We start from the raw sequence: 13,952 nt of genomic DNA on the forward strand, positions 1-13,952 counted from the left end.
CGGGACTACTACTACTCCCATCATTGAACAGACTTGTTTCCATGATGGGAGTAGTAATTCCCTGGCTGTGGGAGTCTGAAGACAGCTGGGGAGGCAACATTCGTGTTTGTACTACTACCCCCATCATGGAACAGAGTCTGTTCCATGATGGGGGTAGTAGTACAGGGGCTGAGGAATTGATTGCACCGGGTTTCACTTCTGAGACCCAATGCGATCAGAAGTTAAAGGGGTACTCCGCCCTTAGACATCTTATCCCCTATCCAAAGGATAGGGGATAAGATGTCAGATCCCCGGGATCCCCGCTGTAGCACTGCGCTATCATTACTGCACAGAGCGAGTTCGCTCTGTGCGTAATGACGGGTGATACAGGGGACGGAGCCGCGTGATGTCATGGCTCCGCCCCTCGTGACATCACGGCCCGCTCTTTTCAATACAAGTCTATGGGAGGGGGCATGGCGGTCATCACGCCCCCTGCCATAGACTTGCATTAAGGGGGTGGGCCGTGATGTCACGAGGGGCGGAGCCATGATGTCACGCGGCCATAGGTATATTAAAAGCGATGTGTGTGGTGGTGGGGGGCGTCAAGATATATAGCGCTGCAGGGGGGGCAGACACATAGCCTATATAGCTAGCCCCCCCAGCACATTTATAATATGCCCCCTGCAGTGAATTAAGAAATGGCCCCCACAGCGCATTTACAAAGGCCTTGTGAGAAGGCTGAAACGTCGCAACTTCTGATGTTTTGGTGAATAAAGCCACACATTATTCACGTATACCCTGGAGTGCTGCTGTCTTTCTACATATACTTTTGGGACTTGGGACCGAGTCAACCAGTTGGCACCACAGTCAACTCGATTGTGCTGCCCGCTTTTCTTTTCTATATATATATATATATATATATATATATATATATATATATATATATATAATATGCGCACACCCCCCCGGCGCATTAATAAACATATGACCCCCGCCAGCACATATATATACCCCGCATCGCATTTGTCATAATATGCCACCGCAGCACTATATGGGAAAAGTATTTCTATCGGCGGCGCATAGTGCCAGCAGCCGATGATGCTGATAGAAATACTTTTCATACATATCGCTGCGGCTGCATATGTATATAGAAGCACTGTGGGGGGCAGATAATGCTATATGTCTGCCCCCCCAGCACATCTATATACATACACCCCTGCAACGCTATGAATGAAAAGTATTTCTATCAGCAGCGCACAGTGCCAGCAGCCGGCTGCTGGCACTATGTGCTGCTGATAGATATACTTTTCATTCATAGCGCTGCAGTGGCATATTATGACAAATGCTCGGGGGGGGGGTCACACTATAAATGCGCTGGGGGGGGGAAGTGTGTGTGTGTGTGTGTGTGTGTGTGTGTGTGTGTGTATATATATATATATATATATATATATATATATATATATATATATATATATATATAAATATAATATATGCATATATGCGCTGGCGAGGGTCATCTGTTTATTAATGCGCTGCGGGGGGATATATATATTTATATATATATATATATATATATATATTTACAGTGGTCCCTCAAAATACAATGGTAATCCGTTCCAAATGAACCATCGTATGTTGAGGGATCCGTGCAATGTAAAGTATAGGAAGTTGTACTCACCTGTCCCCACCGCTCCGGACCGTCACTGCTGCCCTGGATCCATCGCTGTCGCCACTCGATCGCTGTCGCCACATCCCCTTGATGTCCCTGACGCTCCGGACCGTCTCTGCTGGCCGGGAACGTCGCTCTCACGTCGCCGTCATCACGTCACTACGCTCGCATCTCCTATTGCATGACGGGATGGCGTGCGCGGCAATGTGATGACGCTGCGGGGGTCTTATCTTTATTAATGGGCCGTGGGGGAATATTATAAATGCACTGAGGCTATATGTCTGCCCACCCTGCAGTGCTATATATCTTGCCCCCCACAGCTCTTTTAATATACATATGGCTCCCGCTGCCAGTCACAATGTTCATTTTAAAAAGCACACCATACATCGCAGGGCAGCATGCAGTTAGACCTTCACTTACGTTTTTTTTTTTTTACCGCCAAGTTTGAAAGAGAATACATTTTTTATTGGTCGCCATGGTCAACTCTGAGACCTTTTGGTAGAAGAGTGTTTCTGGGTGAGGGCTGTTTAATGTAGACTGTTGACTTCAATTGTATTTGTACATGGGTATTGGTTGGTTTAGGTTTACAATCTTGCAGCTGCCAGATAATGCCAGACATTTGAGCTTTTAAACCAAAGAAACATTCTATGCTTTGTATAAATAAGTCACAAAAAAACATTTACAAGCAGCAATACATGAGCCTACAGTATTTGAGATGCCCACATGATCAATTCCTGGCATTGAATAAAGTGGTGCAAAATGGTCATCAGGGATGTGAATTGCATTTGTTCTCCGTATTAATGTGTGAATGTGTTCTCATTCAGGGGCAATTACAGTTCTGTTGTCTTACTTGCAAACCATCCATGAAAAGAGCGATGATAATCCCCTTAGTCTTACTGCTATGTAGATTCTTTCCTATTAAATGTAGCTGTCTATGCCATATAATGTAGTTGGCATCATGTGAATGGCCAGGCTCCATCCATTTTATTTCTTCTATTTATTTTTATTTTATATATATATATATATATATATATATATATATATACAGTAGCACAGTGTAAATGATATCTTAACCTAAAACTGTTTAGTAGAAAAGGCTATTGAAAAGTAATAAAAGCCTATCCTTTTCATGGAATATATACATTTTTTTCTAGACTGATATCCCCTGTGGGATATCAGTCTAGAAAAACAAATTAAAGTGTACTGGTCATTAGCAAACACTTTTTATATAATGTAGAAAATACCATTATATGTATATTTGTTATATACATTGGTTAAAAAAATGCGTATATTTTTGTCCCTGCAACTATTGTCTGTGTGTCTTTGTAAAAAGACCAAATACAGGAAGTGTGGGTAGACAGGCAGGGTTCTGTACACCGAGGACAAGTAGGGCTCTGCAGTGAGGCTCTGTGACGCCTCAGGCTCACACAGCAGGCTGATCCAGGAGCCTGCATAGAGGCCGGCTTCTCCTGCCCTCACAATTTTTTTTTTTTTTTTTTTTTTAACCAATGTAAATTACAAATATACATATAATGGGATTATCTACATTATATGAAGTTTTTGCAAACAGGTACAATTTAAAATAAATTTAATTGTATTTATGTACCAAAATTACTATAATATGTTTCTTATAGATGGTTTTGATGTCGGTATGCTAACAAAACAGGCATTGCATGTAAACAAACAGTCACTTCTTTCTCTTACAAAGGTTCTCCTGCATTACCAAGTAGCATGGCTTACTTTGGAAGCTCTCAAGATGAAGAAGAAGTTGAAGACGAGGATTTCGAATTTGAGGACATAAAAATGACCACCACTAACACTTCTTCCTCATGCCACTCTACACCTCGGAAAGGCAAAACGCAGAAGCATGTTACCAATGGACATGGTAAGTAGCATTTTGGGTGGATACTAGGGTTAGTGTCTTTACTTTTGGAGAAATGTAAACCATTGACAATAAATGGTAAGTTCTGGGATGCACTCTTCTGACATTGGACTCCTGAGAGTAAACTGATAAATCTCTTATAATCTTGTTTACAATCCCTCAGCTCCTAGCTGAAACACTTTGGACTAACTGAAGGTGGTGTATTGCTTAGTCTGGGAGGTTTGTGATTTGGCATTATGGTAGTGGAGCCATGTGCTTATGATGAGGTGTACAACTGACATGCATAAAGGGGTACTCTGGCGCTTAGACATCTTATCCCCTATCCAAAGGATAGGGGATAAGATACCTGATCACGGGGGACCCCCGTGATCTTGCACACCGCACCCCGTTATAATCAGTCCCCGGAGCGTATTCGCTCCGGGTCTGATTACTGTCGATCACGGGGCCGGAGCGTTGTGATGTCAAGGCTCCGCCCCGTGTGACGTCACGCTCCTTCCCCCTCAATGCAAGCCTATGGGAGGGGGCGTGACAGCTGTCACGCCCCCTCCCATAGGCTTGCATTAAGGGGGAAGGAGCGTGACGTCACACGGGGTGGAGCCTTGACATCACAACGCTCCGGCCCCGTGATCGACAGTAATCAAACCCGGAGCGAACACGCTCCGGGGACTGATTTTAATGGGGTGCGGCGTGCAAGATGACGGGGGTCCCCATCGGCGGGACCCGCGCGATCAGGCATATTATCCCCTATCCTTTGGATAGGGGATAAGATGTCTAAGCGCCGGAGTTCCCCTTTAATTCTTGCAATGGTTCAGAGGTAGAAGTATCTTATCAGGACAAGTTAATGTGCAGCTCACCTAGCCAGTCACAGCAGCCGTGCACAGGCCAGGCGTGTGGCAGCATCCTCACACAGGCTAAATAGGAACAATGGAGCGGTCTTAATCATTGTCTTTAGAGCTGTTTTTGTGTGTATATTTGTCGCACAGTTGACGCTGCGCAGTGTTTCGGGCCTTTTTTTGCAACTTTTTAGTACAGTAGCCCAGACATAGCATAACTTTTTGTTGTTTGTGCGTGTATGTGTGTGTGTATATAGAATGAAATATCAGGAAATGCATACCTGCACAAAAAATTTTAAGTGCCCTGCAGATATTTAGTAAAATACATTTTCTGCACCACACATTACCAGCACACAAAAAAAAGTGTAAACAAATGCTTCACCTACGATGATAAACTCCCCCCAATATCCAGTGCAGCTTAGATAAGATGTTCAGCACTTTAGTGACTCTTCATAAAAAGCTAAAAAACAGACAATGGTGATGAAGATGGATGCGTTTCTGGCAAAATAGTGCCTGAAACATGTCAATCATTATCATTGTTGTCCGAGTTATGTACGTGCTAAACATCTTATATAAAGTGATCTGGACATTTTGCCTTCCTTTCAGGATAAGATGCTGTGTGTACATGAGTAGCACCACATCTGGCCCTCTACAGGTTCCATCTTTTAATTATCTGCATTTTTCTTGTACATAGCCTAAGGGTCCGTTCACATTCTGGATGGAGATTCCATCTGGTGGAGTCTGGGATCTGAAATTTCCATAGTGTTAATAGTGCAGCAGAATCTCTTAAAACAATGGGAGACCGCTGCACCTAATTTCCTACAGTGGATTTCCGCTCAGAAAATGGGTAGTTTGAATGAGCCCTAAGCTTGAGGCCTCACAATGTGGCTGCTATGTGTAGATGGTGCTACACATACCGTACATACAATAGCCAATGGCTGTGCAATTTTGCTGGTAGGATTATGATAGTAAATTATATTATTATTATTGTACACATATAATTTGGCTCACTCCAAGTGTTTTAGGATAGTGTATTTGCCCCCATCTGTTCCCAAGAGCGGATTCGGTGCAGTTTCTCAGAAAAGTCAGTTTCCTGTAGCTGACCACTAATATAGGAAGTCCACTGGCTCTTGCTGCTTTTGTTTTCACAATTTATTAGGAGAGACTGTTTCTTCAACCCCTTCATTTGCCCATAAACAAACATTGTTGATAGATTACATAGGAAAGGTGTTACACCAACAAACCAAAATTGTGCTGTTCCTAGAGCATAAAGCTTGCGGTAAGTGACAGCTGCGGTCTCTAGATAGAGGATAGTGTATTACTGTCCCTGTCTCTTTACTCAGTGAGCTTTGTGTATACAGATCCGCAAGAAGCAATTCTGCGTTCCCACCTGGTGATCATATGATTGCCGATGCCAGGTATCTTCAGAACCTGATGGGTCTTAGAAGATCCTTATCAGCTCAGCAGAAATTGTATGGGGCTGGTATTTCCCCTGTAACTGGGTCTACTACATCATCCCTAGTTACAGGGAATACCGGCAATACTAAAATACTTTAGTAAGAAAATGCTCTCCAAAAGTCTTAAATATAAAACTAAAATTATACATGTAAGAAAAGGAAAACAATCTCAGCTTGGCTCCATTTACCTCAATGAAAATGAGCCGCAATACCACACACAACCTGAGGAATTCCGAATGAAATTCGGGTGAACTCGGCCTTAGGGTATGTTCAGACTACATAATACCCTGCCGGATTTCTGCAGTGGAAATCCCATTTTAAGTCGGTACTTCGGTGGAAAACAATATATATTTTTTTCAGATCAACTGGTGGCAGAAAGTCAAACAGATTTGCAAATTACTGCTACTTAATCTTAATCCTTGCAGAAATGATCAGCTGCTGTATGCTACAGAGGAAGTTGTGTAGTTCTTTTCTGTCTGACAGTGTTCTCTGCTGACACCTCTGTACAGAGAGGTTCGCTCTGGGAATTTTCTCCTACTCTGGACTGTTCCTGACACAGACAGAGGTGTCGGCAGAGAGCACTGTCAGACAGAAAAGAACTTTACAACTTCTTGTGGAGCATACAGCAGCTAAGTACTGGAAGGATTAAGATTTTTTTTCAATAGAAGTAGTTTACAAATCTATTTCACTGTCTGGAGCCAGTTGATATGAAAACAAAAAAGGTTTTCCAGTGGAGTACCCTTTTAAAGGGGGTACTCCACTGCCCCAGCAATTGGAACATATTGTTTCTAATGCTGGGTGCAGGATGCGGGGGTCATGACCTCACAGCCACACCACCTCAATGTAAGTCTATAGGAGGGGGCGTGGCAGCCCCCATGCCCCCTCCCATATACTTGCATTGAGGGGGCATGGCCGTGATGTCACGACCCCCACAGTCCACACCCAGCGTTCAGAACAAAATGTTCGGAACACTGGGGCAGTGGAGTACCCCTTTAAGTCAATGGGTAGCAACATTATCCAGTTGTTCCCTAAAAAAAAAATGCCCCCTTCACTCAGATGAGGACTCGCTGTGAGATTTGCAGTTACTGTTTTGTGGGAACCTGACACAGAAGTGTATTTGTTATTGTGTGTGAAACTGTGACCATGTCTAGAGCTCCTTCCTGTTGTACAAGCCATAGACACAGGAGGACTTCCTCTGCAGTCTTCACACCAGCTCTATGGTTTTGTTGTCAATGCAATGTTGACGTCTATGTGCAAAAGCAATCTATGGTTCCCCCACCATCTTATTGGCTGTATATGGTAGCTCAATAGATATACTCCCCATCTGGGCCTGGCAGATTAGCATGTCATTAGGAAGAAGACATTCAGAGGCATCATCCACTATATTCCAGGCATAAGAGAACATGACATCCGTGTTTATTCTTGTGCTTACTCCTTACTAACTACTCTATTGGGCGGTTAGAAAGGATCATTGGAAAAGCTGACACTTTTTGTTGATAGTTGGGATCTTGGCCAGAAATTTGGCAGCCTTTTCTTAGACTTGGATGTATTTGCACGTATATGCAAAACCATCTCAATATAAACATCCCAAAGAATAAGATACCTCTTCAGATGTTGAACGAGCAAATATCTTTGCTAAATGTTATTTGTATAAATAGACCAGTGGTCTCAAACTGTGGCCCTCCAGATGTTGCAAAACTTTGACTCCCAGCAAGCCCGGACAGCTGTTGGCTGATATAGAAACTGGTATAGAAACAAAACCAGTAGTACCCTGCTACAAAATGGCCGCAAGCATGCAATGTTTCGGAGTGCCTGCTAGTGCTAGGCAGCTCTTTCACACTGCCATTGTGACACGGAACCCAGGGAGAATAGCAGGAGGAAAAAATACATCATGCAAAGTTTTTTTTCCTCCTGCTACTCCCGTCAAATAACAATGGCACCAGACGGACCCCATAATAGTAAACGGGATCTGTCGGGACCTGTTATTTCCCATTGTGCCCAGTCGAAAAGAATGTCTGTTAAAGGAGAACTGTGATGAAACCTTTTCATTCCCCTGTGCCCCAGCTGCAAAAATGAAGAAAACCTCTCCGGTGCTGGTCAACTTCCCGGGCACGGTGACTCCTATTGTGGTCAGCATATTGCCGGCCGCAGTGATGTCCCGCCTCGGCCGGTGATAGGCACTGTCATATAAGGAGCCTGGGCCCTGTCTTCTCCCTGCTACCCGGGCTCCTTACATGACAGTGCGCTCAGCCTATCATCGGCCGAGGCGGGACATCGCTGCGGCCGGCAATACGCTGAGCGCAGTAGGCGTCACCGTGCCCAGGAAGCATGAAGAAGACTGGGACGCCGATATCAGTGCAACGGGGGAACATAGGAAGGGGAGTTAAAGTTTATTTATTTTTTGCAGCCCAGGCACAGGGGAAATGAAAAAATGTTTCATCACAGTTCTCCTTTAAGGCACAAAAAAAAAAGTGCCTGACGGACATTTGTTGACGGGGCACAATGTCAGTGTTGAAAAGGGCCTTAGTGCCAGCTGTGTTCCCTTCTTAGTAGAGATGGCAGGGGTTGCTTTATGTTTGGCATCTCCTGTCCCAGAATTAATTATATGGCAAAATGATGGATTTATGACAGTGATGGAGATGTATTTGTACAGCTGTATGTGCATCCCTTGCTATCTTAATATCCATATTTTTTTTCTATCTGGATCTGGCTTGGCACAGGCTGGATATAGAAAATCTCATTAGTGTCTTGAAGTGATTCAGCTCTTTGGCTGCCTGCTGTTCAGCTGATCTCCTGCCTGTCTAAACTATGCTGAAGGCTTCATTCCTTGTGCTATGACCTAGCTTGAGCTTTCCTCGTGTCACATTCCCAGTAAAACTTGATAGTTTATGTGGGAATAGAACTGCTCTAGGTAATGTCGTATATACAAATGTCCATCATCATTTCACTGATGTCATACAGAAGCCATGTTCTCTCTATTTTAAAAACTTTGCTTAAAAATATATTTTTTCCACTTGCTGCATTTCTACATTACATTAATGCAATGCCAGATAGGGCCCATAATGTCAATATTAGTGCACTTTGTGCCTCCTTTTGTGGCATATACAGCTTTTCCCTTCTATGCCCTAAGCATACGGGCGTGGCTGAATGCACGTTTGTTTCTTTTTTTTTTATATACGGTAATATGCGCGTTTATTTCACTGGAGAGGATGCATTCTTTCTTCAACATGGCTATTCCATCTTCTCCCTGATATCTGCTGTAAGAGCATGTTCACACAGACAAAAACCATGGCCCACATTTATCAAACTGTGAGAGGAAAAAATTGTGCTTTTCCCACAGCAACCAATCACGGCTCAGGTTTCACTTTACCAGAGCTAGTTAGCTGAGCTGTGATTGGCTGCTGTTGGAAAAGCACTCTCTATTTTTTCTCACACAGTTTGACAAATCTGAGCCTATGTCTACAAAACCTGCTTCAAAAAAATGCCACAAGAACCACTTATATTTCAGAGATTTTTTGAGGCATGCACAAAATCTCTTCAAATTAAGCACAATAAAGCAATCATGTGACCCGTGGGCGCTGCTTCTTTTTTTATGTAAGCATGCCCTAAGGGAAGAGGCAGGAAGCCCCTATGTGTTACATATCCTAAAAGGTATGTGATATATATTGGGGTGTACCCATGGAGGTGTCTGTCAGTCACAACTATTTTACAAATGTATTTTCTTTTTTTTTTGTTTTGTCCTGGGAAAATGTGGTAGACTACACTTAAAGGGTAGCTCCCACCATCCTATTTTTTTTTTTTTTTTTTTGCTAACCCGTTCCCCCCACTACGGCACTAGCCCGTTCCCTCCTCCCCCCCCCCCTCCCCACATACCCCGTTCCCTCCTCCCCCCGCCCCGCATACCCCGTTCCCCCCCCCCTCCCCCCACATACCCCGTTCCCTCATTACACTTGCAGTTACTGCAGAGTCCGGCAGCGGGCATGCAGGGACAGCGGCGGCGATGTTCGGGAGGGGTGGCCTGCCAGCCAGTGGCCGGGGAGCCAATTTGCTCGCTCCTGCCTGTCTGATTGACAGGCAGGGAGCGAGTGCAGCCTAACTGAAAAAGGACTGATTGCCAGGCCAAAATCAGTCCTTTTTCAGTGGCCGGTTTTTAAATGTAAATTAAACCTTTTTAATGAAAAAAATAATAATAAAAGTATATTAGAGATATGTTGTAGTACATAAGTACTACAACATATCAAAAAATAAAGTTGGTAACAGTGCCCATTTAAGAATCTACATAGGAATTAGACTGAAACTGGTCACTTGTCCCCTAGTCAAGTAGTCAGTGGGCCTGCTTGTGGATAGGTTGTCTTGTACATCGGCATGCCTTCCTCCTATGTGGACCAGTGACCAAGCAAAAACAGCCTAATGTCTGCGGCCAGCTTAAAGGGGTACTTCGGGGAACTAAACCCATAGCCCATCCTTTCCCTCTCATCAATTTTAATTGTTTAACCCCTTAATGACGCAGGACATAAATGTACTTTCTTGTGCAGTGGCCCCAGGACATACATTTTATGTCCTGTACATGACTGTGAGCACCGGAGTGGTGCTCGCTTCCTGCATGGCAGGGTAGAGAGGAGGAGAAAAAGAGTGGGGCGCTCCCTGTGTGGTATTTTATGGAAAAGCAAAAAATGGAAATACCCGTCACCAACACCTATGGTAACGTACTGACCTTGAGTCGATAGTATAAAATGGTGGTGGGAAGGAAATGGCGACAGTCTGCTGCTCTCACCCCTTATTATTCAGTCTTTCCAAGGAGGACGGACAAACAGTGGGGTCACATGCCTTTCTGAGGGGACAGATTAAAATCCCTCTCTCATAGGCTCTTCCCCCCCCTTTTCTTCCCCCTTTTTTTCCCCCTTTTTCATATGTGATTTTTATTTTCGTTGATTTTATTATATTTTACAAGTGATTTTACCTGCTGTCCTGCCCAACATCTCACTGCTTTTAGACCACAATTATCCTGATCACCACTATGTATCGTGTTTATTTCATTTTTATTTTATCTTATTTATTTTCTATGTGTTTTGTACTCTCCCAACCAGTTGGTTTGAGTTTCCATTGATGTATTTTTGAAACTCTATATATATGTTTCTTCTGTAGTTATAATTGTGGACCTGAGGAAGGCGCCAGCGAGCGCCGAAACGCGTTGTCCTGTTTTTACTGTCTTGACTTCTTTTGTCAATAAAAGTTAGTCCTGCATAAGTGCTGGCTCACACCGTTTCTTGACTCCAACCTTCGCCATCTGACAGCAGCGCTCTCAACATACTCCCCATTTTTACTCCTCCCACTTTTCATGCATGGCAGGTAATGGCGGGCATGAGCGATCGCACTTATGTCTGCTATTAACCCCACAGATGCAGTGATCAATACAGATCCGCAGTCAGAAAAATGGATGACCGGATCGCCCACGGCACTGCCGCGGGGATCCGATCATTATACATTATGGCGGACGGAGGTCCCCTCACCTGCCTTTGCCCGTCTCCAGGGGTCTTCTGCTCTGGTCTGAGATCGAGCAGACCAGAGCAGAAGATAGCTGATAATACTGATCAGTGCTATGCCCTATGCATAGCACTAAACAGTATTAGCATTCAACTGATTGCAACAAATAGTCCCCTATTTGAAAAATTCACTCCCCCAATAAAAATGTAAATTGTCCCTTTTTAACCTTTTACTCCCCAAAAGTGTAATTTGCATATACACACACACAGGATGGGCCATTTATATGGATACACCTTAATAAAATGGGAATGGTTGGTGATATTAATTTCCTGTTTGTGGCATATTAGTATATGTGAGGGGGGAAACTTTTCAAGATGGGTCGTGACCATGGCGGCCATTTTGAAGTCTGACATTTTGAATCCAACTTTTGTTTTTTCAATAGGAAGAGGGTCAAGTGACACATCAAACATATTGGGAATTTCACAAGAAAAACAATTATGTGCTTGGTTTTAACGTAACTTTATTCTTTCATTGGTTATTTACAAGTTTCTGACCACTTATAAAATGTGTTCAATGTGCTGCCCATTGTGTTGGATTGTCAATGTAACCCTCTTCTCCCACTCTTCACACACTGATAGCAACACCGCAGGAGAAATGCTAGCACAGGCTTCCAGTATCTGTAGTTTCAGGTGCTGCAGAATGGGCAAAACAAAAATGGGAACAGGACCCTCAGTTTACGCAGAAGATTTTGTTCAGTGATGAGGCAAACTTTTATGTGAATGGTGAAGTTAACAAACAAAACCACCGCTATTGGTCTGACACTAACCCACATTGGATAGATCCCTCCAAGACTGTTGGAACACAAAAATTTATGTTATGGTGTGGTATATGGGGTACAAAGATAGTGGGGCCATTCTTCATCAATGGAAACCTCAAGGCACCTGGATATGAGAAATTGCTACATGATGATGTGTTTCCCTCTTTATGCACTGAGGCTGGCACATTCCCTGAGTTTTTCCAGCAAGATGGTGCACCACCACGTTATGGGTTTCAGGTCCGAGCATTCCTAGATGAACAGTTTCCTGGAAAGTGGATTGGTTGTCGTGGGCCACTTGAATGGCCCCCAAGGTCTCCCGATCTGACCCCCTTAGACTTTTATCTTTGGGGTCATCTGAAGGCAATTGTCTATGCTGTGAAGATACAAGATGTGCAGCACCTGAAACTACAGATACTGGAAGCCTGTGCTAGCATTTCTCCTACGGTGTTGCTATCAGTGTGTGAAGAGTGGGAGAAGAGGGTTGCATTGACAATCCAACACAATGGGCAGCACATTGAACACATTTTATAAGTGGTCAGAAACTTGTAAATAACTCATGAAAGAATAAAGTTATGTTAAAACCAAGCACATCATTGTTTTTCTTGTGAAATTCCCAATAAGTTTGATTTATCACATGACCCTCTTCCTATTGAAAAAACTAAAGTTGGATTCAAAATGTCCGACTTTAAAATGGCCGCCATGGTCACCACCCATCTTGAAAAGTTTCCCCCCCTCACATATCCTACAAACAGGAAGTTAATATCACCAACCATTCCCATTTTATTAAGGTGTATCCATATAAATGGCCCACCCTGTATATATAAAAATTCATAAACAATTGGTATCCCCGTGTGCGTAATTATCCGAACTAACTTTGGTTTGAGATTTTTTTTAATGCGATACCCATGATTTCATACTTTTCTATTATTGTATCATTTTAATCGTATTGACCCACAGAATAAACAAAACATTTAATTTTTACTGTAAATTAAATTACCGTGAAAACGTAACCTTCCAAAATTTGCTAAATTGTCATGGTTTTTCAATTACCCCACACAAATAGTATTTTTTGGGTTACGCCATCCATTTTATGGTAAAATGAGTGATGTCATTACAAAGGACAACTGGTCGCGCAAACAACAAGCCCTCATACTAGTCTGTGGATGAAAATATAAAAGTTATGATTTTTAGAAGGCGAGGAGGAAAAAACAAAAAATGCAAAAATAAAATTGTCTTTATGGAGTTAAATATCATTCATTAGCTATATAGAGCTGTTTCCCCACTTTGATTGTCACTTGCATGCATGAAATGAGGGAATGACATTATCTAGCCATCCTTTCTGTCTCAGTCCAAAACCCTTTTTGCAAGCAGCCCTCACACTCCAGAGAGATACAAACCATGTGGTTTCTGCCCTGCACTGATGAATCTTTTTCTCTTTAGGGCTGATAACTGGGAGATATGTGCAGCCTAAGGCTGGGTTCACATCACGTTTTCCCCATACGGGAGCGCATACGGCAGGGGGGAGCTAAAACCTTGCGCTGTATGCCTTTCTATGCGCTCCCGTATGTAATTCATTTCAATGAGCCGGCTGGAGTGAAACGTTCGGTCCGGTCGGCTCATTTTTGCGCTGTATGCGCTTTTTCCCCGGACCTAAAACTGTGGTCAACCACAGTTTTAGGTCCGGCTGTAAAAGCGCATACGGCGCAAAAATGAGCCGACCGAACGTTTCACTCCAGCCGGCTGATTGAAATGAATTACATAGGGAAGCGCATACGAAAGCTTACGGGAGCGCAAGGTTTTAGCTCCCCCTGCTGTATGCGCTCCCGTATGG

The 13,952-nt window shown here is 43.4% G+C and overlaps 1 protein-coding gene across 2 annotated transcripts in view; it reads left to right on the forward strand.

Moving 5' to 3' along the window:
* The window catches only part of JARID2 (jumonji and AT-rich interaction domain containing 2), a 159,699-nt gene that overhangs the window by 92,250 nt on the left and 53,497 nt on the right, over positions 1-13,952 (forward strand). For both annotated transcript variants that reach the window (XM_056521214.1, XM_056521215.1), the window contains exon 5: positions 3,357-3,533. In XM_056521214.1, the coding sequence (XP_056377189.1) occupies positions 3,357-3,533 (177 nt within the window). The remainder of the gene's footprint in view (positions 1-3,356; positions 3,534-13,952) is intronic.

Source organism: Hyla sarda, chromosome 5 (genome assembly GCF_029499605.1).
Source record: "Hyla sarda isolate aHylSar1 chromosome 5, aHylSar1.hap1, whole genome shotgun sequence".
NCBI classification, from domain to species: domain Eukaryota; kingdom Metazoa; phylum Chordata; class Amphibia; order Anura; family Hylidae; genus Hyla; species Hyla sarda.